The following is a 26498-nucleotide window of genomic DNA, read 5'->3' as shown; positions in this document are numbered from 1 at the left end:
GGGCCATCCTTCACATTCTAGTGCTGGATGCCGTGACGGACGGGTGGATACTCTGATAACGTTGCATTGAGGACCGTTCGCTTTGCCCCAGTGTCTCTCCCGGGTTGGGAGCTTTTTCAGCTCCAACTGCCCATCTGGGCTGGGGCTTTGGTCTCTCTGTTATATCCTGCTGGTCCTTTGGCCCTGTCTATTGGAGTGACTACATTGGAAGGCCTCAAGGGGGTAAAACAACCATCGGCAACATTCACCTTGGTTCTCTGCCGTGTTTTTAATCACAAATTTGATGGAATGTTTATTCAACACACTGCTTTGAATATATTATTTCTTACAATTGTACATATCCCCCGAAGAAGGAGAATTTAGTCTCTCCGAAACACGTAGGGTATTTAAAGTATTCCTCATATGTACAGATTACCAGTGTATTTATGCATTCCTTGTTTTATGTATTTTGTTAATTTTTTTCAATAAAAAAAACCGTTTGAATCTTTAAAAAATTTGATATTTACTGTACGTGCCTTAAAAGTCCACTATTAGGGGTATTCCAAGAGTCTGTTCACTGGAACTAATGGGCTAACACCTAAAAAACAACCCCACACCATAATCCCCCCCTCCACCAAATGATTGGGACCAGTGCACAAAGCAAGGTCCATGAAGACATGGATGAGCGAGTTTGAGGTGGAGGAACTTGACTGGCCTGCACAGAGTCCTGACCTCAGCCCGATAGAACACCTTTGGGATGAATAAAAGCAGAGACTGCGAGCCAGGCCTTTTCATCCAACATCAGTGCCTGACCTCACAAATGCACTTCTGGAAGAATGGTCAAACATCCCCATAGACACATCTCCTAAACCTTGTGGACGGCCTTCCCAGAAGAGTTGAAGCTGTTATAGCTGCAAAGGGTGGGGCCAACTCATAATTGAACCCTACGGACTAAGGCCGCGTACACACGCGCGGACTGTTCGCCCAACCTTGTCCGCTGAACAGTGTTTGGGCGGACAGTCCGCTCGTGTGTGGGGCTTCAGCGGACAGTTTCAGCGGACAGTTGGACGAACAAGGTCTTACGGAAATTCCGAAAAACTGTCCGCTGAAACAAGGTTTCAGCGGACTGTTCGCTCGTGTGTAGGCTTGTTCGGCCAACTAAGTCTCGCGCATGCTCAGAAAGGATTTCCACGTCGGAAGGTTGCATTGCAGTGTATAGGACGTCGTATTTTTCGTCCCGTCGTACGTGCCGTTCACGTCATCGCGCACGGTTTCAGCAAACTGTTCGTCCGTCGTGTGTGGCCATGTCCGTCCATGCTAAGTTTGAGCGGACTGTTTGCCGAAACTGTTGGACGGACAAAGTTGGGCGAACAGTCCGCGCGTGTGTACGCGGCCTAAGCCCTTGTACACACGGTCAGACATTCCGACAGAAAATGTCCGACAACTTTGTCCGACCGTGTGTATGCAACCGTTTCCGTCGGACAAAATCCAACAGATTTGGTTGTCAGAATGTCCGACCGTGTGCACAAGGGCTAAGACTGGGATGCCATAAAAGTTCATGTGTGCGTAAAGGCAGGCGTCCCAATACTTCTGGTAATATACTGTATATTTATTTTTGATCAATTTACAAAATGCAAAGTGAGTGAATAGAAGAAAAAATAGAAATCAAATGAATAATTGGTGTGACTACCCTTTTGCTTCAAATCACAAAATGAGGGATTTGTATAGGGTTAGAGTGAGGTGTCTGATTAACCAATTCTACCAAGCGGGTGCTAATGATCATCAATTTCATAGGTAGGTTGAAACACAGTCATTAACTGAAACAGAAACAGCAACAGCTGTGTAGAAGACTTAAAAGTGGGTGAGGAACAGTCAAACTCTGCTACTAAGGTGAGGTTGTGGAAGACAGTTCCATGTCACAGGTCATACACCATGGCAAGACTGAGCACGGCAACAGGACACGAGGCAGTTATACTGCACCGGCAAGGTCTCCTGGATCCATTCTAGTAAATATGCCCAGTTGGGTGATACTGGGGCTATCGGTTCAGGAGTAGCATTGCTGGGGCAGAGTACCTCCTTTAGCATCCAGGGCAATGACTTCTCCAGTAAGGATGGAAACAGATGTTTAGCAGGTTCTCAAATTTGTTGTCGGAAATTTCCGATCGTGTGTACACAAGTCCGACTTACAAAAGTTCACGCATGCTCGGAATCAAGCAGAAGGAGCGGCACTGGCTATTGAACTTCCCTTTTCTCGGTTCGTCGTACGTCTTGTACGTCATCGCGTTCGTAATTGTTGGCCACCATTTGTGTGACCGTGTGCACGCAAGACAAGTTGAAGCCAACAACCTTCAAACAAAATTCCACAGATTTGTTGTCATAAAGTCCGACTGTGTGTACGCTCCATCGAATATTTGTTGTGGGGCTTTCCACCAACAAATGTTGGATAGCAGGTTCTCAAATTTTCCGCCAACAAAACTTTGTTGTCGGAAATTTCCGATTGTGTGTACACAAGTTGGACGCACAAAAGTTCATGCATGCTCGGAATCAAGCAGAAGGAGCCGCACTGGCTATTGAACTTCCTTTTTCTCGGTTCGTCGTACGTCTTGTACGTCACCATGTTCGTAATTGTTGGCCAACATTCGTGTGACCGTGTGCATGCAAGGCAAGTTGAAGCCAACAACCTTCGAACAAAATTCCATGGATTTGTTGTCGGAGAGTCCAACCATGTGTATGCTCCATCGAACATTTGTTTTTCGGACTTTCCACCAACAAATGTTGGCTAGCAAGGTTCTCAAATTTTCCGTCAACAAAACTTTGTTGTCGGAATTTCCGATCGTATGTACACAAGTCCGATGCACAAAAGTTCACGCATGCTCGGAATCAAGCAGAAGGAGCCGCACTGGCTATTGAACTTCCTTTTTCTCGGTTCGTCATACGTCTTGTACGTCACCGCATGCGTAATTGTTGGCCAACATTTGCTTGACCGTGTGCATGCAAGACAAGTTGAAGCCAACAACCTTGGAACAAAATTCCACGGAAGTTCACGCATGCTCGGAATCAAGCAGAAGGAGCCGCACTGGCTATTGAACTTCCCTTTTCTCGGTTCGTCGTACGTCCTGTACGTCTCCACGTTCGTAATTGTTGGCCAACATTTGTGTGACCGTGTTCATGCAAGACAAGTTTAAGCCAACAACCTTCAAACAAAATTCCACAGATTTGTTGTCATAAAGTCCGACCGTGTGTACGCTCCATCGAATATTTGTTGTGGGGCTTTCCACCAACAAATGTTGGCTAGCAGGTTCTCAAATTTTCCGCCAACAAAACTTTGTTGTCGGAAATTTCCGATTGTGTGTACACAAGTTGGACGCACAAAAGTTCACGCATGCTCGGAATCAAGCAGAAGGAGCCGCACTGGCTATTGAACTTCCTTTTTCTCGGTTCGTCTTACGTCTTGTACGTCACCATGTTCGTAATTGTTGGCCAACATTCGTGTGACCGTGTGCATGCAAGGCAAGTTGAAGCCAACAACCTTCGAACAAAATTCCATGGATTTGTTGTCGGAGAGTCCAACCATGTGTATGCTCCATCGAACATTTGTTTTTCGGACTTTCCACCAACAAATGTTGGCTAGCAAGGTTCTCAAATTTTCCGTCAACAAAACTTTGTTGTCGGAAATTTCCGATCGTATGTACACAAGTCCGATGCACAAAAGTTCACACATGCTCGGAATCAAGCAGAAGGAGCCGCACTGGCTATTGAACTTCCTTTTTCTCGGTTCGTCATACGTCTTGTACGTCACCGCATGCGTAATTGTTGGCCAACATTTGCTTGACCGTGTGCATGCAAGACAAGTTGAAGCCAACAACCTTGGAACAAAATTCCACGGAAGTTCACGCATGCTCGGAATCAAGCAGAAGGAGCCGCACTGGCTATTGAACTTCCCTTTTCTCGGTTCGTCGTACGTCCTGTACGTCTCCACGTTCGTAATTGTTGGCCAACATTTGTGTGACCGTGTTCATGCAAGACAAGTTTAAGCCAACAACCTTCAAACAAAATTCCACAGATTTGTTGTCATAAAGTCCGACCGTGTGTACGCTCCATCGAATATTTGTTGTGGGGCTTTCCACCAACAAATGTTGGCTAGCAGGTTCTCAAATTTTCCGCCAACAAAACTTTGTTGTCGGAAATTTCCGATTGTGTGTACACAAGTTGGACGCACAAAAGTTCACGCATGCTCGGAATCAAGCAGAAGGAGCCGCACTGGCTATTGAACTTCCTTTTTCTCGGTTCGTCTTACGTCTTGTACGTCACCATGTTCGTAATTGTTGGCCAACATTCGTGTGACCGTGTGCATGCAAGGCAAGTTGAAGCCAACAACCTTCGAACAAAATTCCATGGATTTGTTGTCGGAGAGTCCAACCATGTGTATGCTCCATCGAACATTTGTTTTTCGGACTTTCCACCAACAAATGTTGGCTAGCAAGGTTCTCAAATTTTCCGTCAACAAAACTTTGTTGTCGGAAATTTCCGATCGTATGTACACAAGTCCGATGCACAAAAGTTCACACATGCTCGGAATCAAGCAGAAGGAGCCGCACTGGCTATTGAACTTCCTTTTTCTCGGTTCGTCATACGTCTTGTACGTCACCGCATGCGTAATTGTTGGCCAACATTTGCTTGACCGTGTGCATGCAAGACAAGTTGAAGCCAACAACCTTGGAACAAAATTCCACGGAAGTTCACGCATGCTCGGAATCAAGCAGAAGGAGCCGCACTGGCTATTGAACTTCCCTTTTCTCGGTTCGTCGTACGTCCTGTACGTCTCCACGTTCGTAATTGTTGGCCAACATTTGTGTGACCGTGTTCATGCAAGACAAGTTTAAGCCAACAACCTTCAAACAAAATTCCACAGATTTGTTGTCATAAAGTCCGACCGTGTGTACGCTCCATCGAATATTTGTTGTGGGGCTTTCCACCAACAAATGTTGGCTAGCAGGTTCTCAAATTTTCCGCCAACAAAACTTTGTTGTCGGAAATTTCCGATTGTGTGTACACAAGTTGGACGCACAAAAGTTCACGCATGCTCGGAATCAAGCAGAAGGAGCCGCACTGGCTATTGAACTTCCTTTTTCTCGGTTCGTCTTACGTCTTGTACGTCACCACGTTCGTAATTGTTGGCCAACATTTGCTTGACCGTGTGCATGCAAGACAAGTTGAAGCCAACAACCTTCGAACAAAATTCCACGGAAGTTCACGCATGCTCGGAATCAAGCAGAAGGAGCCGCACTGACTATTGAACTTCCTTTTTCTCGGTTCGTCGTACGTCCTGTACGTCACCGCGTTCGTAATTGTTGGCCAACATTTGTGTGACCGTGTGCATGCAAGGCAAGTTGAAGCCAACAACCTTCAAACAAAATTCCACGGATTTGTTGTCGGAGAGTCCGACCGTGTATATGCCCCATCGAAAATTTGTTGTGGAACTTTCCACCAACAAATGTTGGCTAGCAGGTTCTCAAATTTTCCGCCAACAAAACGTTGTTGTCGGAAATTTCCGATTGTGTGTACACAAGTTGGACGCACAAAAGTTCACGCATGCTCGGAATCAAGCAGAAGGAGCCGCACTGGCTATTGAACTTCCTTTTTCTCGGTTTGTCGTACCTCTTGTACGTCACCATGTTCGTAATTGTTGGCCAACATTCGTGTGATCGTTTGCATGCAAGGCAAGTTGAAGCCAACAACCTTCGAACAAAATTCCCCGGATTTGTTGTCAGAGAGTCCAACCATGTGTACGCTCCATCGAACATTTGTTTTTCGGACTTTCCACCAACAAATGTTGGCTAGCAAGGTTCTCAAATTTTCCGCCAACAAAACTTTGTTGTCGGAATTTCCGATCGTATGTACACAAGTCCGATGCACAAAAGTTCACGCATGCTCGGAATCAAGCAGAAGGAGCCGCACTGGCTATTGAACTTTCTTTTTCTCGGTTCGTCATACGTCTTGTACGTCACCGCATGCGTAATTAATGGCCAACATTTGTGCGACCGTGTGCATGCAAGACAAGTTGAAGCCAACAACCTTGGAACAAAATTCCACGGAAGTTCACGCATGCTCGGAATCAAGCAGAAGGAGCCGCACTGGCTATTGAACTTTCTTTTTCTCGGTTCGTCATACGTCTTGTACGTCACCGCATGCGTAATTGTTGGCCAACATTTGTGCGACCGTGTGCATGCAAGACAAGTTGAAGCCAACAGCCTTGGAACAAAATTCCACGGAAGTTCACGCATGCTCGGAATCAAGCAGAAGGAGCCGCACTGGCTATTGAACTTCCCTTTTCTCGGTTCGTCGTACGTCTTGTACGTCACCACGTTCGTAATTGTTGGCCAACATTTGTGTGACCGTGTTCATGCAAGGCAAGTTGAAGCCAACAACCTTCGAACAAAATTCCACGGATTTGTTGTCGGAGAGTCCAACCATGTGTACGCTCCATCGAACATTTGTTTTTCGGACTTTCCACCAACAAATGTTGGCTAGCAAGGTTCTCAAATTTTCCGCCAACAAAACTTTGTTGTCGGAAATTTCCGATCGTATGTACACAAGTCCGATGCACAAAAGTTCACGCATGCTCGGAATCAAGCAGAAGGAGCCGCACTGGCTATTGAACTTTCTTTTTCTCGGTTCGTCATACGTCTTGTACGTCACCGCATGCGTAATTGTTGGCCAACATTTGTGCGACCGTGTGCATGCAAGACAAGTTGAAGCCAACAGCCTTGGAACAAAATTCCACGGAAGTTCACATATGTTCGGAATCAAGCAGAAGGAGCCGCACTGGCTATTGAACTTCCTTTTTCTCGGTTCGTCGTACGTCTTAAGCCCCATACATACTATCAGATTGTCTGCTGAGTTTTTCCTTCAGATTTACCAAAACCATGTAGTAGAAGGGCCTGCCTGATTACATACACATTGAAACTCCTAAGGCTTGACCTCATATTATATGGTTTTGGTAAATCTGAAGGAAAAACTCAGCAGACAATCTGATAGTGTGTACGGGGCTTTATACGTCAACACGTTCGTAATTGTTGGCCAACATTTGCTTGACCGTGTGCATGCAAGACAAGTTGAAGCCAACAACCTTTGAACAAAATTCCACGGATTTGTTGTCGGAGAGTCCGACCGTGTGTACGCTCCATCAACATTTGTTGTCGGACTTTCCACCAACAAATGTTGGGTAGCAGGTTCTCAAATTTTCCGCCAGCAAAACTTTATTGTCGGAAATTTCCGATCGTGTGTACACAAGTCAGAAGCACAAAAGTTCATGCATGCTCAGAATCAAGCAGAAGGAGCCGCACTGGCTATTGAACTTCCTTTTTCTCGGCTCGTTATACCTCTTGTACATTTTTGTTGGCCAACATTTGTGTGACCGTGTGCATGCAAGACAAGTTAAAGCCAACAACCTTTGAACAAAATTCCACAGATTTGTTATCATAAAGTCCGACTGTGTCTATGCCACATCGAACATTTGTTGTGGGACTTTCCACCAACAAATGTTGGCTAGCAGATTCTCAAATTTTCTGCCAACAAAACTTTGTTGTCGGAAATTTCCGATTATGTGTACACAAGTCCGACTCACAAAAGTTCACGCATGCTCGGAATCAAGCAGAAGGAGCCGCACTGGCTATTGAACTTTCTTTTTCTCGGTTCGTCATACGTCTTGTACGTCACTGCATGCGTAATTGTTGGCCAACATTTGTGCGACCCTGTGCATGCAAGACAAGTTGAAGCCAACAACCTTGGAACAAAATTCCACGGAAGTTCACGCATGCTCGGAATCAAGCAGAAGGAGCCGCACTGGCTATTGAACTTCCTTTTTCTCGGTTCATCGTACGTCCTGTACGTCACCACGTTCGTAATTGTTGGCCAACATTTGCTTGATCGTGTGCATGCAAGACAAGTTGAAGCCAACAACCTTGGAACAAAATTCCACGGAAGGTCACGCATGCTGGGAAACAAGCAGAAGGAGCCTCACTGGCTATTGAACTTCCCTTTTCTCGGTTCGTCGTACGTCTTGTACGTCACCGCGTTCTTAATTGTTGGCCAACATTTGTGTGACCGTGTTCATGCAAGGCAAGTTGAAGCCAACAACCTTCGAACAAAATTCCACGGATTTGTTGTCGGAGAGTCCAACCATGTGTACGCTCCATCGAACATTTGTTTTTCGGACTTTCCACCAACAAATGTTGGCTAGCAGGTTCTCAAATTTTCCGCCAACAAAACTTTGTTGTCGGAAATTTCCGATCGTATGTACACAAGTCCGATGCATAAAAGTTCACGCATGCTCGGAATCAAGCAGAAGGAGCCGCACTGGCTATTGAACTTTCTTTTTCTCGGTTCGTCATACGTCTTGTACGTCACCGCGTTCATAATTGTTGGCCAACATTTGCTTGACCGTGTGCATGCAAGACAAGTTGAAGCCAACAACCTTCGAACAAAATTCCACGGAAGTTCACGCATGCTCGGAATCAAGCAGAAGGACCTGCACTGGCTATTGAACTTCCTTTTTCTCGGTTCGTCGTACGTCTTAACGTCAACACGTTCGTAATTGTTGGCCAACATTTGCTTGACCGTGTGCATGCAAGACAAGTTGAAGCCAACAACCTTCGAACAAAATTCCACGGAAGTTCGCGCATGCTCGGAATCAAGCAGAAGGAGCCGCACTGGCTATTGAACTTTCTTTTTCTCGGTTCGTCATACGTCTTGTACGTCACCGCATGCGTAATTGTTGGCCAACATTTGTGCGATTGTGTGCATGCAAGACAAGTTGAAGCCAACAACCTTCAAACAAAATTCCACAGATTTGTTGTCATAAAGTCCGACTGTGTGTACACTCCAATCGAATATTTGTTGTGGGGCTTTCCACCAACAAATGTTGGCTAGCAGGTTCTCAAATTTTCCGCCAACAAAACTTTGTTGTCGGAAATTTCCGATCGTGTGTACACAAGTCAGAAGCACAAAAGTTCACGCATGCTCGGAATCAAGCAGAAGGAGCCGCACTGGCTATTGAACTTCCTTTTTCTCGGCTCGTTATACCTCTTGTACATTTTTGTTGGCCAACATTTGTGTGACCGTGTGCATGCAAGACAAGTTAAAGCCAACAACCTTTGAACAAAATTCCACAGATTTGTTATCATAAAGTCCGACCGTGTGTATGCCCCATCGAACAATTGTTGTGGGACTTTCCACCAACAAATGTTGGCTAGCAGGTTCTCAAATTTTCCGCCAACAAAACTTTGTTGTCGGAAATTTCCGATTGTGTGTACACAAGTTGGACGCACAAAAGTTCACGCATGCTCGGAATCAAGCAGAAGGAGCCGCACTGGCTATTGAACTTCCTTTTTCTCGGTTCGTCGTACGTCCTGTACGTCACCACGTTCGTAATTGTTGGCCAACATTCATGTGACCGTTTGCATGCAAGGCAAGTTGAAGCCAACAACCTTCGAACAAAATTCCACGGATTTGTTGTCGGAGAGTCCAACCATGTGTACGCTCCACCGAACATTTGTTTTTCGGACTTTCCACCAACAAATGTTGGCTAGCAGATTCTCAAATTTTCTGCCAACAAAACTTTGTTGTCGGAAATTTCCGATTGTGTGTACACAAGTCCGACTCACAAAAGTTCACGCATGCTCGGAATCAAGCAGAAGGAGCCGCACTGGCTATTGAACTTTCTTTTTCTCGGTTCGTCATACGTCTTGTACGTCACCGCATGCGTAATTGTTGGCCAACATTTGTGCGATTGTGTGCATGCAAGACAAGTTGAAGCCAACAACCTTGGAACAAAATTCCACGGAAGTTCACGCATGCTCGGAATCAAGCAGAAGGAGCCGCACTGGCTATTGAACTTCCTTTTTCTCGGTTTGTCGTACCTCTTGTACATCACCATGTTCGTAATTGTTGGCCAACATTTGTGTGACCGTGTGCATGCAAGACAAGTTGAAGCCAACAACCTTCGAACAAAATTCCACGGATTTGTTGTCAGAGAGTCCAACCGTGTGTACGCTCCATCGAACATTTGTTTTTCGGACTTTCCACCAACAAATGTTGGCTAGCAAGGTTCTCAAATTTTCCGCCTACGAAACTTTGTTGTCGGAATTTCCGATCGTGTGTACACAAGTCCGATGCACAAAAGTTCACGCATGCTCGGAATCAAGCAGAAGGAGCCGCCCTGGCTATTGAACTTTCTTTTTCTCGGTTCGTCATACGTCTTGTACGTCACCGCATGCGTAATTGTTGGCCAACATTTGTGCGACCGTGTGCATGCAAGACAAGTTGAAGCCAACAACCTTGGAACAAAACTCCACGGAAGTTCACGCATGCTCGGAATCAAGCAGAAGGAGCCGCACTGGCTATTGAACTTCCCTTTTCTCGGTTCGTCGTACGTCTTGTACGTCACTGCATGCGTAATTGTTGGCCAACATTTGTGCGATTGTGTGCATGCAAGACAAGTTGAAGCCAACAACCTTGGAACAAAATTCCACGGAAGTTCACGCATGCTCGGAATCAAGCAGAAGGAGCCGCACTGGCTATTGAACTTCCTTTTTCTCGGTTCGTCGTACATCCTGTGCGTCACCACGTTTGTAATTGTTGGCCAACATTTGCTTGACCGTGTGCATGCAAGACAAGTTGAAGCCAACAACCTTCGAACAAAATTCCACGGAAGTTCACGAATGCTCGGAATCAAGCAGAAGGACCTGCACTGGCTATTGAACTTCCTTTTTCTCGGTTCGTCGTACGTCTTTACGTCACCGCGTTCATAATTGTTGGCCAACATTTGCTTGACCATGTGCATGCAAGACAAGTTGAAGCCAACAACCTTCGAACAAAATTCCACGGAAGTTCACGCATGCTCGGAATCAAGCAGAAGGAGCCGCACTGGCTATTGAACTTCCTTTTTCTCGGTTCGTCGTACGTCTTGTACGTCACCGCGTTCATAATTGTTGGCCAACATTTGTGTGACAAGTTGAAGCCAACAACCTTCGAACAAAATTCCACGGTTTTGTTGTCGGAAAGTCCGACCGTGTGTACGGGAGCATTATTCTACTTTTGAGAGTTGCTAATCAGCTGGCTACTAATTTGAAGCTGGTAGTCAGCATGGACTAATTGGACATTTTGTTATGGACACCCGTTGACACGTCTTTCACCCTTTTTAATGCCTTTACAACCATTATCTTTGGATATTGATTTACCAACTATCATGTTTTGATCCGTTGTATACTGTAACTTTTGGAGGTTCTAAGTAATTTTCTAGCAAAAAAAATACTGATTTTAACTTGTAAACAACAAATGTCAGAAATAGGCTTTGTCCTTATGCAGATAAGGCACCGAGTCAGTTTAATTACCACCTTAATCAGCCACAGAACCCGTATAATTAATACGTGTTCGGGTTTTAAAGGGATAAGGTGGCAACTCCATTCTGGGTACTGATTTCAGACCCATTGTATATTTACAACTTTTAGTGTATATCTCGCCTTCCTTTCCTGCTCCCCAAGCGCCACTTAACACTCCTCTTTTCTACCACTTAATATCACCGGAGTCTGCGGTGGGAGCACTACACATCCAGGGCTGGAGTCCTGCGGGAACGCATGGGAACGGCGTTCCTGTACTTTTCCCATAGCGGGAACTCAGTTCCCTTTAGCAGGACTGGCCTTTGAACAGGGGGGGGGGGGGCCGGCTGAGCTGGGAGGGCAGTTTTTCTGCACTGCATTCCGGGAGTTGTAGTCTGGACCACGCTCAAGTTCCCGGGTGGCGGTGGGTGGAGACTGGAGAGAACTGAGCAGCGCAGCAGGAAACTACAACTCCCGAGTCCCAAATGCCGGCTGTGAGTGTCCCGGTGTAATGGCAAACCTCATAGAACTGGCACGCCTGGTGTGTGATGTCATAGGTGTACCCCATTCCTCTCTCCTCCCTGATTCCTCCTCCTTCACCCCGCTGCCGCACACATCTCCACTACTACCGATACCGCCTAGCCTCCGCTCTGCAGGGCCACCGCTGACAGCTCACCACCTCGCTGACAGGTCAGTTGAGATCTCACCAGATCTTACCAGCCCCCACTCTTCCAGGAACTGGAAACTGGTACTGGGGGGGGGGGAGGTGAAGGGGGCAAAGAACATTACTGGGGAGGAGGTGAAGGGGACAGAGGACATTACTGGAGGGGGGGAGTGTAGGGGACAGAGGACATTACAGGAGAGGGGGAGTGAAGGGGACAGAGGACATTACTGGGGAGGAGGTGAAGGGGACAGAGGACATTACTGAAGGGGGGGGAGTGTAGGGGACAGAGGACATTACTGGAGAGGGGGAGTGAAGGGGACAGAGACAGTGGTGTAGTGGTTAGCACTCTCACCTAGCAGTAAGAAGGGTCGCTTTGAATCCCAACCACGACACTACCTGCCTGGAGTTTGCATGTTCTCCCTGTGCCTGCGTGGGTTTCCTCCAGGCACTCCAGTTTCCTCCCACACTCCAAAGACATACAGGTAGGTTAATTGGCTTCTGTCCAAAATTGGCCCTAGTATATGAATGGGGACCTTGGATTGTGGGCTCCTTGAGGGCAGGGGCCAATGTGAGTGTGAAATGTACAGGTATAGGGACAATTGTAGAGACTCAGGTTGAACTGGATGGACTGGTGTCTTTATTCAACCTTACTAACTATGAAACTAACTCTGCAGACCCTGATGTAAAAGCGATATACACACATTTTTTATTTTTGAGGTGGGGGATCTTGGATGAGTTCCTGTACTTTTTTCCCCAGGACTTGACCCCTGTACACATCTATAGGAATATACAGTACACACACACACACAGCACAAGGCCGTGTTCACACTACGAGACGTTTCTCGGGGGCTGCAGTTCCTCTGAGCTCCACAAGGTGGTAATCTTCTCACTTCTACCATAGAGACAGGAAGTCTCTATGGAAGACAGGAAGTGATGCAAGCTACAGACAGGAAGTGATGTCAGCTACAGACAGGAAGTTCCTGAGGTACGAAGTACAAAGGTGACGTTGCAGAAATTGCTAGCAGAGGAGGTAATAAGATCTTATCTTCTATTTACACCCTATAACCCCCCCCCCCCCCCGTCATGTCTGTCCTCTTCCTCCATAGTCACTGTGACGTCTTTTATCTCCAGCAGATGATGATACACACATATATTATTATTATTATACAGGATTTATATCGTGCCAACAGTTTTCACTACGTGAGGGCAAATAGTACAGTTACAATACAATATAATACAGGAGGAATCAGAGGGCCCTGATCCTTAGAGCTTACGATCTAAGAGGGAGGGTCAACGGATACAAAAGACAATAACTGTGGGGGATGGGCTGATGGAGGAAATAAAAGTCCAGTTGATGGGCGGGGTGCAGGATAGACTTCTCTTAAGAGAAGGGTTTTCAGGGATCGTCCAAGTGGACAGAGTAGGCGATAGACAAGTTGGGATAGGGAGATCCAAAGGATGGGAGAGGCTCAGGAGGAAGTCCTGGAGATGAGCATGGGAGGAAGCTAGAGAACAAGAGGTCCTGGCAGAAACGAAGAGAATGATTTGGTTGGTATTGTGAGACAAGGCTAGTGATGTAGTTGAGGGGCCGAGTTCTGGACGACTTTCTAAGTTGTTGTTGCTATTTTGAATTTCGTTTGTTGGGTGAATGGAGGCCAGTGGAGGGATTGGCAGAGAGGGGTGGAGGACACTGAATGGAGGCCAGTGGAGGGATTGGTAGAGAGGGGTGGAGGACACTGAATGGAGGCCAGTGGAGGGATTGGCAGAGAGGGGTGGAGGACACTGAATGGAGGTCAGTGGAGGGATTGGTAGAGAGGGGTGGAGGACACTGAATGGAGACCAGTGGAGGGATTGGTAGAGAGGGGTGGAGGACACTGAATGGAGGTCAGTGGAGGGATTGGTAGAGAGGGGTGGAGGACACTGAATGGAGGCCAGTGGAGGGATTGGTAGAGAGGGATGGAGGACACTGAATGGAGACCAGTGGAGGGATTGGTAGAGAGGGTTGGAGGACACTGAATGGAGGTCAGTGGAGGGATTGGTAGAGAGGGGTGGAGGACACTGAATGGAGGCCAGTGGAGGGATTGGTAGAGAGGGGTGGAGGACACTGAATGGAGGCCAGTGGAGGGATTGGTAGAGAGGGGTGGAGGACACTGAATGTAAGCCAGTGGAGGGATTGGTAGAGAGGGGTGGAGGACACTGAATGGAGACCAGTGAAGGGATTGGTAGAGAGGGATGGAGGACACTGAATGGAGACCAGTGGAGGGATTGGTAGAGAGGGTTGGAGGACACTGAATGGAGGTCAGTGGAGGGATTGGTAGAGAGGGGTGGAGGACACTGAATGGAGGTCAGTGGAGGGATTGGCAGAGAGGGGTGGAGGACACTGAATGGAGGTCAGTGGAGGGATTGGTAGAGAGGGGTGGAGGACACTGAATGGAGGTCAGTGGAGGGATTGGTAGAGAGGGGTGGAGGACACTGAATGGAGGTCAGTGGAGGGATTGGTAGAGAGGGGTGGAGGACACTGAATGGAGACCAGTGGAGGGATTGGTAGAGAGGGGTGGAGGACACTGAATGGAGGCCAGTGGAGGGATTGGTAGAGAGGGGTGGAGGACACTGAATGGAGACCAGTGGAGGGATTGGTAGAGAGGGGTGGAGGACACTGAATGGAGGCCAGTGGAGGGATTGGTAGAGAGGGGTGGAGGACACTGAATGGAGATCAGTGGAGGGATTGGTAGAGAGGGTTGGAGGACACTGAATGGAGGTCAGTGGAGGGATTGGTAGAGAGGGGTGGAGGACACTGAATGGAGGCCAGTGGAGGGATTGGTAGAGAGGGGTGGAGGACACTGAATGGAGGCCAGTGGAGGGATTGGTAGAGAGGGGTGGAGGACACTGAATGTAAGCCAGTGGAGGGATTGGTAGAGAGGGGTGGAGGACACTGAATGGAGACCAGTGAAGGGATTGGTAGAGAGGGATGGAGGACACTGAATGGAGACCAGTGGAGGGATTGGTAGAGAGGGTTGGAGGACACTGAATGGAGGTCAGTGGAGGGATTGGTAGAGAGGGGTGGAGGACACTGAATGGAGGTCAGTGGAGGGATTGGCAGAGAGGGGTGGAGGACACTGAATGGAGGTCAGTGGAGGGATTGGTAGAGAGGGGTGGAGGACACTGAATGGAGGTCAGTGGAGGGATTGGTAGAGAGGGGTGGAGGACACTGAATGGAGGTCAGTGGAGGGATTGGTAGAGAGGGGTGGAGGACACTGAATGGAGACCAGTGGAGGGATTGGTAGAGAGGGGTGGAGGACACTGAATGGAGGCCAGTGGAGGGATTGGTAGAGAGGGGTGGAGGACACTGAATGGAGACCAGTGGAGGGTTTGGTAGAGAGGGGTGGAGGACACTGAATGGAGGTCAGTGGAGGGATTGGCAGAGAGGGGTGGAGGACACTGAATGGAGGCCAGTGGAGGGATTGGTAGAGAGGGGTGGAGGACACTGAATGGAGGCCAGTGGAGGGATTGGCAGAGAGGAGTGGAGGACACTGAATGGAGACCAGTGGAGGGATTGGTAGAGAGGGGTGGAGGACACTGAATGGAGGCCAGTGGAGGGATTGGTAGAGAGGGGTGGAGGACACTGAATGGAGACCAGTGGAGGGATTGGTAGAGAGGGGTGGAGGACACTGAATGGAGACCAGTGGAGGGATTGGTAGAGAGGGGTGGAGGACACTGAATGGAGGTCAGTGGAGGGATTGGTAGAGAGGGGTGGAGGACACTGAATGGAGGCCAGTGGAGGGATTGGTAGAGAGGGATGGAGGACACTGAATGGAGACCAGTGGAGGGATTGGTAGAGAGGGTTGGAGGACACTGAATGGAGGTCAGTGGAGGGATTGGTAGAGAGGGGTGGAGGACACTGAATGGAGGCCAGTGGAGGGATTGGTAGAGAGGGGTGGAGGACATTGAATGGAGGCCAGTGGAGGGATTGGTAGAGAGGGGTGGAGGACACTGAATGTAAGCCAGTGGAGGGATTGGTAGAGAGGGGTGGAGGACACTGAATGGAGACCAGTGAAGGGATTGGTAGAGAGGGATGGAGGACACTGAATGGAGACCAGTGGAGGGATTGGTAGAGAGGGTTGGAGGACACTGAATGGAGGTCAGTGGAGGGATTGGTAGAGAGGGGTGGAGGACACTGAATGGAGGTCAGTGGAGGGATTGGCAGAGAGGGGTGGAGGACACTGAATGGAGGTCAGTGGAGGGATTGGTAGAGAGGGGTGGAGGACACTGAATGGAGGTCAGTGGAGGGATTGGCAGAGAGGGGTGGAGGACACTGAATGGAGACCAGTGGAGGGATTGGTAGAGAGGGGTGGAGGACACTGAATGGAGGTCAGTGGAGGGATTGGTAGAGAGGGGTGGAGGACACTGAATGGAGACCAGTGGAGGGATTGGTAGAGAGGGGTGGAGGACACTGAATGGAGGCCAGTGGAGGGATTGGTAGAGAGGGGTGGAGGACACTGAATGGAGACCAGTGGAGGGATTGGCAGAGAGGGGTGGAGGACACTGAATGGAGACCAGTGGAGGGATTGGCTGAGAGGGGTGGAGGACACTGAATGGAGGTCAGTGGAGGGATTGGTAGAGAGGTGTGGAGGACACTGAATGGAGGTCAGTGGAGGGATTGGTAGAGAGGGGTGGAGGACACTGAATGGAGGTCAGTGGAGGGATTGGTAGAGAGGGGTGGAGGACACTGAATGGAGGCTCTGAGCTGACCCAGGGAGGAGGTGTTGATCGAGAATAGGAGAGGTCCAAGAACAGAACCTTGGGGGACCCAGACTGAGTAAAGAAGGAGGAGAGGGGGAAGTAAAGTTATGACACTGAAGGTGTGGTGGGAAAGGTAGGATGAGAACCAGCAAAGACTACAGTCGCAGAGACCAAAGGAGAGGAGTTTTTTGGGGCGGAGGGGGTGGTCCACTGTGTCAAAGGCAGCAGAGAGGTCCAGGAGTAGGAGTACAGAATAGTGTCCATTGGATTTAGTAGCCGTTAGCAGATCATTTGTGAGTGTTGAGGGCGAAATCCAGATTAAAGGGGATCAGGAAAGTTATGTTCAGTAAGATGGTCGCTCTGTCAGTTGTAGACCAGATGTTTAGGAAGTTTGGAGGAACAGGGGAGCAATGAGATTGGGTGAAGGTTGTTAAGATTGGTGGGAGCCAAGGAAGGTTTTTTAAGTATGGGGGTGACTAGTGCATGTTTTAGAGAGTTGGGGAAGATACAAATGTGAGAGAGAGACTGTAGGATAGATCCAGAGGGTGACCGTAGTATTTGGGAAGGAACTGGGTCCAGGGGACGGGTGGTTGGGTGAGAATTAGAGAAAAGTTCAGCAACCTCATCTATAGTAGCAGGGTTGAATAAGGGAAGTGTTGATTGTACCTGTGGACATGTAGTGATAAGTGGGGGGGATATCTGTACAGCGGAGATCTCATCACAAATCAAATCAGTTTTATTTTATTTCTGAAATGATTTGGGGGAGTGAGTCCAGAGAAGTCCATCATGGGAGAGGGAAGCAGGAGAAGCAGTGTCGGATTCATGAAGTCAGGTTTCAGTAACATCAAGTAGTTAGTGATAAAGAGGTCATGGACAGAAGTGAGTTTGTTACAGACAGAGCAGGCGTTCCAAAGGGCGCAAGAGAAGAGGAGGCTGGTTTTGGGAAGAAGATTGATAGGAACTAAATTGTGTGGATTGCAGCTGTTGCCAGAAGGCATGGGGGGATGGGAGATTTGGCCACAGTTTAACAATGTACATGGAGATCACAGGAATATGATGTGTCCTGGCAAAGCCCAAAGACAAAGATTACCTTGCAGTTTAGGAGAGGTGATACAAACCCAGGAGAAATGATTCTGTGCACAGAAACCTCAGAGCACCCCCAGAGCTCCTCCTCCCACGTCTCTACAATCAGAGTCAGAGCATCCTATGACATCACACTGACCTCACAGCTCCTCCTCCCAATTTCTCTCCCTCTTCAGGGAAAATCAAGTAAAATGGAGACCTGACTGGAGAGGTGATGATAATTCTGGGAATGTCATTTGATTTTACTATTTGTGTCCAAATCTAGAGTTTTCCTCCTGTGAAGTCTGGAGATCACATGACCATCACATTGCCTCCACCTCCCTCCCTGATAGAATAGAGAAATACAAAGAAGATTCTAGAAGTCACCAGAGAGATCATCGAGCTGCTGACAGGAGAGGTGAGCGGAGCCGGGAAGGACGTCATGATGGCCAATCAGCCGCCCCTCACATCACCGGGTAAGAGGAGACTTTATTGTAAAGGAGAGAGCAGTACGGAGGCTCCACCTAGATCCCCCATCATCTGATAAACACATAGAAACAATGTATTCAGTCAGTGTGTGTGTTTCCTACAGATGGATCCAGTAATGGGAACCCACCAGAGAGATGTCCCCGTCCTCTGTATTCCCGGGATTCCACACAGGAAGGTCACACCATCCCCCACCATCATCAGGTAGGTGAGTGACCATTAATGGTAATTATGATTTATACACAGCATGTTTGTTACAATGAATGTTTTATTATATATTCAGAGTGGAAACCTCGGGGATGATAATATTGATGTTAAAGAAGAGTATAAAGAGGAGGATGAGGAGTATGGAGTGATGGAGAAATTTTTAGAAGGACACAAAGATCCACCTAATACCAGGAACCCACCAGAGAGATGTCCCCGTCCTCTGTATTCCCGGGATTCCACACAGGAAGGTCACACCATCCCCCACCATCATCAGGTAGATGATTGACAATTATTGATAGTTCTGATTTATACACAAACGTGTTTGTTACAATGAATGTTTTATTATATAATCAGAGTGGAAACCTCGGGGATCAAAATATTGTTATTAAAGAAGAGTATAAAGAGGAGGATGAGGAGTATGGAGTGATGGAGGAGTTTTCAGAAGGTCACAAGGATATGATGGAGCCACCAAATACCAGGAACCCCCCAGAGAGATGTCCCCGTCCTCTGTATTCCACACAGGAAGGTCACACCATCCCTCACTATTACAAGGTTGGTGGATCGGAGCATCTAGAACATGGACTTGTGGAGAGGATGTGTGTGTGTATATATATATATATATATATATATATATATATATATGTGTGTGTGTGTGTGTATATGTAGCACCCTCTAGTGTGCTAGGAGTGAAAGTACCTTTTTTGTGAGAATATGTACATTTCCAGGCTTGACTGGGAGCCAAACCTGGGTGTTTTCTTGTGATCTGAGAAGGGGGTGACTCAGAATAGACCTGGGTGACTCACAGGTGGTGTCACTAGGACCTCCCACTCCTTTCCCGAATCTTCTGGTGTTTTCTGGAAAGAGAGGTGGAGAGGGGAGGTGGAGTCACCTGGGGTGTTCTGAGGAGCCATGACCAATCCCCAATCTGGATTGGCAGGGGGCGGGCCCCCATAAATACCCAGGGTCAGCCCAGCTGGGGAGAAGGTGATCGGGTGGAAAATGGAGATGGAGTGTTAGGTTGTCGGGGGCCTTTTAAGGGAGCTCCCCAGTCTGGAGGGGGAAGCCCTTAGGCCTGGGCTCAGGTGTGGATGGGACCCTCTTACTTGCCTGAAGAGTTGGTACCACAGGGACAGCTAGCACTGGAACTTTCTATATTTTGCTACACCATAGGGGTCTGTGGTCCCTGCCTGCAAAGAGCATCTGCTTTAGGCCTGGCTGAGCCAGTGTGGTGCTTACATTGCTAGTTGGTCCAGGAAGTGCAAGCAAGTGATGTGCTGGAGGAGTGAGGAGATTGTATATACTGTGGTGTAAATAGTTTGGCCCACTATTGGCTGTCAGTTATCTGGGCATCTCATACGTTTTCTATCCCTATCCAAGTTAAATTCCCCTCAAAAAAAAAAAAATACAAAAAAACAAGTGCAAGGACTGCTTTCACGTCTCTGGATGCTTGAAAAGTGTGTGCCTGGCTGGGCAGGGTGACAGACAGACTACTAAACTCAGCAGTCCCTAAGGGGTTTTACCGCTACTTTTGGGGGCTCTTCCAGGACGTCTGTTCTCAGGTAACCTGCCAGCCATTGCCCCTAGCAACCAAAGTTGAACAAGTCGGGGGGAACTGCACTTTGTTCCACCAATTGAGGAATTGAACTTAGGGGAAGGATTTATGGTCTCTGCCTGCATTCAGTACTACAGCATCAAGTGCTGTTGCCCATAGCAACCAGCGGGATCCGCTTGCCAAGTTATTGCCGCCCCCTGCTTACACAGATTCCCAACCACAGCTGGGACGGAGACTTGTGCTAAATTTGCAATTCAGCAACTTTTAACCATGTGCTGTCGCCCGTCCGTGGCAACCCACGCCCATGGATTACATACCTATCAAAATAGAGTTGGGTGACTCACAAGTGGTGTCATTAGGACCTCCCACTCCTTTCCATAAACTTCTGGTGTTTTCTGTAAAGAGAGGGGACATGGAGCCACCTGGGGTGTTCTGAGGAGCCCTGACCAATCCCCAATCTGGATTGGCAGGGGGCACGCCTCCTTAAATACCCAGGGTCAGCCTAGCTGGGGGAGGAGTTGATTGGGTAGAAAATGGAGATGGAGTGTTAAGCTGTTGGGGGCCTTTGAGGGAGCTCCCCGGGGGGGGGGGGGAGTGACCTTGGGCCTGGGCTTGGGTGCAGACGGGACCCTCTTATATCGCACTAGAGGTGTCCTGATCAGGAGGAGCACGAGAGGACAGCGGGAGAACACTGCCGTGCAAGTCTCCAGGAGGTCCCCAAAGGCAGCCAAGAGGGCAGGTGAGTGTTCACACAGTGAGGAGGACTGGGAGACACGTCTGAGAGGACTGAGATGCAGCAGTCTGGGATGGGTGCAGAGCCAGACTGGAGGATTGTGGTGGCATGGGCAGTGGAAAGGGGCAGCTGCAGCCAGGACGGCTGGCAGTGCCTGAAGAGGTGGTATTGGGAGCAGTAGCCACAGGGGCAGCTAGCACTGGAAGTTTCTATATTTTTGCTACACCATAGGGGTTTGTGGTCCCTGCCTGCAAAGGGGAGTGACCTTGGGCCTGGGCTTGGGTGCGGACAGGACCCTCTTATAACGCACAGAGGTGTCCTGACCAGGAAGAGCAAGAGAGGACAGCGGGTAAAACACTGCCGTGCAAGTCTTCAGGAGGTCCACAGAGGCAGCCAAGAGGGCAGGTGAGTGTTCACACAGTGAGGAGGACTGAGAGGCATGCCCGAGAGGACTGAGATGCAGCAGTCTGGGATGGGTGCAGAGCCAGACTGGAGGATTGTGGTGGCACGAGCAGTGGAAAGGGGCAGCTGCAGCCGGGAGGGCTGGGAGTCCCGGACGAGCCCCCAAATGTAGCGCTACCCCTGTAGGGGCTGCTGAGTGTAGTAGTCCAGCCAGGCACACACTTTTCAAGCATCCAGAGACATGAAAGCAGTCCTTGCACTTTTTTTTTTGTATTTTATTGAGGGGACCCTTCACCTCCCCTTCATCAGGAATATTTAAGTTTGGTAAAAACACTCAGCTATTCAACCAACACCAAGGAACATATAAAACCTACATAAGAATTCAGTTAGAAACTGTGTCCCTCGTACCTTATCGAATTTGGCCAGGGCCCCACAAATGTGTGACTTTGTAAAGCGGAACCGCTTTGTTAACCAGTGATTTCCAGGATACCACAGTTGAAGCATACGACCTCTTCCCTGACAGAATAATCAGTTTCTTGGCGTAGAATACGGTGTCTAGCTGAAACTAAGCACTTAAAAAGGGAGCCTCCCAAATGTCATCACAATCGTCCCGGGATAGTCCAGGAGCTGCGGCCTCCCGGGCCAGCCTGCAAGGTTCCATAAATTGAACCGTCTCTGGAAAGAGGTCCTTGTATAGAATGGACACTGGGCTTGGATGATGAGTCAGTAGTGTCGATAGTTCTAGGTCACTGGGTTCAAGATCAAGAGGGTCTAGGTCACTGGGTTCAAGATCAAGAGGGTCTAGGTCAGTGGGTTCAAGATAAAGAGGGTCTGGGTCACTGGGTTCAACATAAAGAGGGTCTAGGTCACTGGATTCAAGATCAAGAGGGTCTAGGTCACTGGGTTCAAGATCAAGAGGGTCTAGGTCACTGGGTTCAAGATAAAGAGGGTCTAGGTCGGTGGGTTCAAGATAAAGAGGGTCTGGGTCACTGGGTTGAAGATCAAGAGGGTCTAGGTCACTGGTTTGAAGATCAAGAGGGTCTAGGTCACTGGGTTCAAGATCAAGAGGGTCTAGGTCAGTGGGTTCAAGATAAAGAGGGTCTAGGTCGGTGGGTTCAAGATAAAGAGGGTCTGGGTCACTGGGTTCAACATAAAGAGGGTCTAGGTCACTGGGTTCAAGATCAAGAGGGTCTAGGTCACTGGGTTCAAGATCAAGAGGGTCTAGGTCAGTGGGCTCAAGATAAAGAGGGTCTAGGTCACTGGGTTCAAGATCAATGGTCCCGGGATAGTCCAGGAGCTGCGGCCTCCCAGGCCAGCCTGCAAGGTTCCATCAATTGATCCGTCTGGAAAGAGGTCCTTGTATAGAATGAACACTGGGCTTGGATGATGAGTCGCTGTCAGTAGTTCTAGGTCACTGGGTTCAAGATCAAGAGGGTCTAGGTCACTGGGTTCAAGATCAAGAGGGTCTAGGTCACTGGGTTCAAGATCAAGAGGGTCTAGGTCACTGCGTTCAAGATAAAGAGGGTCTAGGTCACTGGGTTCAAGATCAAGAGGATTTAGGTCACTGGGTTCAAGATCAAGAGGGTCTAGGTCAGTGGGTTCAAGATAAAGAGGTTCTAGGTCAGTGGGTTCAAGATCAAGAGGGTCTAGGTCAGTGGGTTCAAGATAAAGAGGGTCTGGGTCACTGGGTTCAAGATCAAGAGGATCTAGGTCACTGGGTTCAAGATTAAGAGGGTCTAGGTCACTGCGTTCAAGATCAAGAGGGTCTAGGTCACTAGGTTCAAGATAAAGAGGGTCTAGGTCAGTGGGTTCAAGATAAAGAGGGTCTGGGTCACTGGGTTGAAGATCAAGAGGGTCTAGGTCACTGGGTTGAAGATCAAGAGGGTCTAGGTCACTGGGTTCAACATCAAGAGGATTTAGGTCACTGGGTTCAAGATCAAGAGGGTCTAGGTCAGTGGGTTCAAGATAAAGAGGGTCTAGGTCACTGGGTTCAAGATCAAGAGGATCTAGGTCACTGGGTTCAAGATAAAGAGGGTCTAGGTCACTGGGTTCAAGATCAAGAGCGTCTAGGTGACTGGGTTCAAGATCAAGAGGGTCTAGGCCACTGGGTTCAAAATCAAGAGGGTCTAGGTCACTGGGTTCAAGATCATCCTTTCCAGGGTATCAAGAGGGTGCTTTCCAAATTGAGAGCAAATAGCATGTCTCGGAAACACCTAAACATGAAAAACGTAAGTTTGGCACTCCGTAGCGTTCTTTAAGATCATTAAAGGGCACCATTAGACACTATATGTTGTAGAGTCTTAATACCATATTTGGTCCAAACTACCGGATCAGAATAGTCCAAAAAAAAAAGGGTTAAGTTTGGATTTCTCCGGAGTGGTAGGTTGGGAGATTGCCGACCAGGACTAATTGGCCTAAACCCTTGCACCACAGACCATGCCTGTATAACCGACCACATAGAAGGGGTAAGTGGGTTAGGGGATTTCAAACCTACATTAAGTGAGAGAGGGCCTCATATGATCCCACTTATTGAGGGGAAGTTGCCTTGGCTAGGGATAGGGAATGTAAGAGATGCCCAGATAATTGACAGTCAAACTATATACACCACGGTATATACAATCTTCTCTTCTCCTCCTTCACTTCCTTGCTTGCAGACTATCACTCCTCACTCCTCCAGCACATCACTTACTTACACTTCCTGGACCAGCTAGCACTGTAAGCCTGACACTGGCTTAGCCAGGCCTAAAGCAGATGCCCTTTGCAGGCAGGGACCACAGGCCTAGCACTGTAAGCCTGACACTGGCTTATACCAGGCCTAAAGCAAATGCCCTTTGCAGGCAGGGACCACAGGCCTAGCACTGTAAGCCTGACACTGGCTTATACCAGGCCTAAAGCAAATGCCCTTTGCAGGCAGGGACCACAGGCCTAGCACTATAAGCCTGACACTGGCTTAGCCAGGCCTAAAGCAGATGCCCTTTGCAGGCAGAGACCACAGGCCTAGCACTGTAAGCCTGACACTGGCTTAGCCAGGCCTAAAGCAGATGCCCTTTGCAGGCAGGGACCACAGGCCTAGCACTGTAAGCCTGAGACTGGCTTATACCAGGCCTAAAGCAAATGCCCTTTGCAGGCAGGGACCACAGGCCTAGCACTGTAAGCCTGACACTGGCTTATACCAGGCCAAAAGCAAATGCCCTTTGAAGGCAGGGACCACAGGCCTAGTACTGTAATGCTGCATACACGCGATCGGAATTCCGGCCAGAAAAAGACCGATGAGAGCTTTTCATCGGAAAATGCAACCGCGCGTATGCTCCATCGGAATTTAGCTGTCCGAATTTCCGCCAGCCAAAAATTGATAACATGTTCTCAATTTTCCCGACGGAAAAACTTTCTATCGGTAAATCCGATCGTGTGTATGCAATTCCGACACCCCAAAAATCACGCATGCTCAGATTCAACTACGAGAAGGAAGCTATTGGCTACTGGCTATTGAACTTCCTTTTTCTAGTCCTGTCGTACGTGTTGTACGTCACCGTGTTATAAACGATCGGAATTTGATGTGACCGTGCATAGGCAAGACAGCTTGAGCCGAATTCCGTCGGGAAAACCATCAGAGCTTTTTCCGACGAGAATTCCGATTGTGTGTGCGCGGCATAAGCCTGACACTGGCTTAGCCAGGCCTAAAGCAGATGCCCTTTGCAGGCAGGGACCACAGGCCTAGCACTGTAAGCCTGACACTGGCTTATACCAGGCCTAAAGCAGATGCCCTTTGCAGGCAGGGACCACAGGCCCCCTGCCCGCAAAGGGCATCTGCTTTAGGCCTGGCTAAGCCAGTGTCAGGCTTACAGTGCTAGTTGGTCCAAGAAGTGGAAGCAAGTGATGTGCTGGAGGAGTGATAGTCTGCAAGCAAGGAAGTGCAAGAGGAGATTGTATATACCGTGGTGTATATAGTTTGACTGTTAATTATCTGGGCATCTCATAAATTCCCTATCCCTAGCCAAGGCAAATTCCCCTCAATAAAATCCAAAGTGCAAGGACTGCTTTCATGTCTTTGGATGCCTGGCTGGGCAGGGTGATAGATGGACTACTACACTCAGCAGCCCATATGGGGGTACCGCTACATATATGATGTCACAATAATAAATCTTCTATCTTACAGATGATATTTTCTCTCTCATTTTCTTGGTTTAGAGTGGAGATCCAATGGATATAGAATTTGAGGTGAAATCAGAAGAAGAAGAGAGGTATGTGAGGGATGATCAGCAGTCTATGGAGGAGGATGGAATAACGGGGACATTTATAGAGGAGGACACTCCTACAGAGATCAGCACAGGTGGGTCATTAACACTAAATCCATTCCTCCACCCATACTGCTCACTGATTGGTCCAGAGTAGGGCGGGGGCTGGGTGATATCAAAAGAAGGGGGGGGGGAGAGGCGCCAGGCGACCAATGGTGTAGCACAGTTTAACCACTTCCTGCCCATGCTATAGCCTGGCCCCTGACCACGTGATCAGCTGGCAGCCAATGACAGCTGATCATGTGATGTAAACAAAAGATCAGAAATCTGCTTTTTTTTTTTTTTTTATCGCTGGCTTCTGTCAAAGGGACCAAGGTCCTAAACATTGAGAGCCACCGCCGCCTCATCTGTGCCCACCAGTGCCACCTGTCAGTGCATATCAGTGCCGCCAATCAAAGCCCACCAGTGTACACCAGTGCCACCTATCAATGCCCATCATTGCTGCCAATCAGTGCTCATCATTAGTGCTGCCTATCAGTGTCACCTGCCAGTGCATATCAGTGCTGCCAATCAAAGCCCACCATTGCCACCTATCAATTCCCACCAGTGCCACCTATCAATGCCCATCAGTGCTGTCAATCAGTGCCCACCAGTGCCACTTATCCATGTCCATCAGTGCTGTCAATCAGTGCCCCGTCATCAGTGCTGCCTATCAGTGTCTCCTATCAGTGCCATCCATCAGAGCCACCTATCAATGCCCATCAGTGCTGCCAATCAGTGCCTCATCATCAATGCTGCCTATCAGTGTCACTTACCAGTGCCACCTGCCAGTGCATATCAGTGCTGCCAATCAAAGCCCACCATTGCCACCTATCAATTCCCACCAGTGCCACCTATCAATGCCCATCAGTGCTGTCAATCAGTGCCCACCAGTGCCACTTATCCATGTCCATCAGTGCTGTCAATCAGTGCCCCGTCATCAGTGCTGCCTATCAGTGTCTCCTATCAGTGCCATCCATCAGAGCCACCTATCAATGCCCATCAGTGCTGCCAATCAGTG

General features: G+C 48.6%; 2 protein-coding genes across 2 annotated transcripts in view; one reads left to right on the top strand and one right to left on the bottom strand.

The window, feature by feature from the left end:
• LOC143955908 (uncharacterized) overlaps positions 1 to 26498 on the bottom strand; it is an 865587-nt gene that overhangs the window by 58755 nt on the left and 780334 nt on the right. The window lies entirely within an intron of this gene.
• LOC143955892 (uncharacterized) lies at positions 12961 to 25617 on the top strand. The gene is made up of 6 exons (XM_077466013.1): positions 12961 to 13051; positions 18110 to 18299; positions 18416 to 18513; positions 18593 to 18790; positions 18871 to 19068; positions 25392 to 25617. The coding sequence occupies exons 2-6, from the start codon at positions 18266 to 18268 to the stop codon at positions 25593 to 25595; spliced, it is 732 nt and encodes a 243-aa protein (XP_077322139.1). The 5' UTR covers positions 12961 to 13051; positions 18110 to 18265; the 3' UTR covers positions 25596 to 25617.

This window comes from Lithobates pipiens, unplaced genomic scaffold, assembly GCF_037356315.1.
Source record: "Lithobates pipiens isolate NorthernLeopardFrog02 unplaced genomic scaffold, aLitPip1_a1.2 Scaffold_35, whole genome shotgun sequence".
Lineage (NCBI taxonomy): Eukaryota > Metazoa > Chordata > Amphibia > Anura > Ranidae > Lithobates > Lithobates pipiens.
Note: the sequence above shows the minus strand (reverse complement) of the source record. Positions and strands in the feature narration are given on the sequence as shown.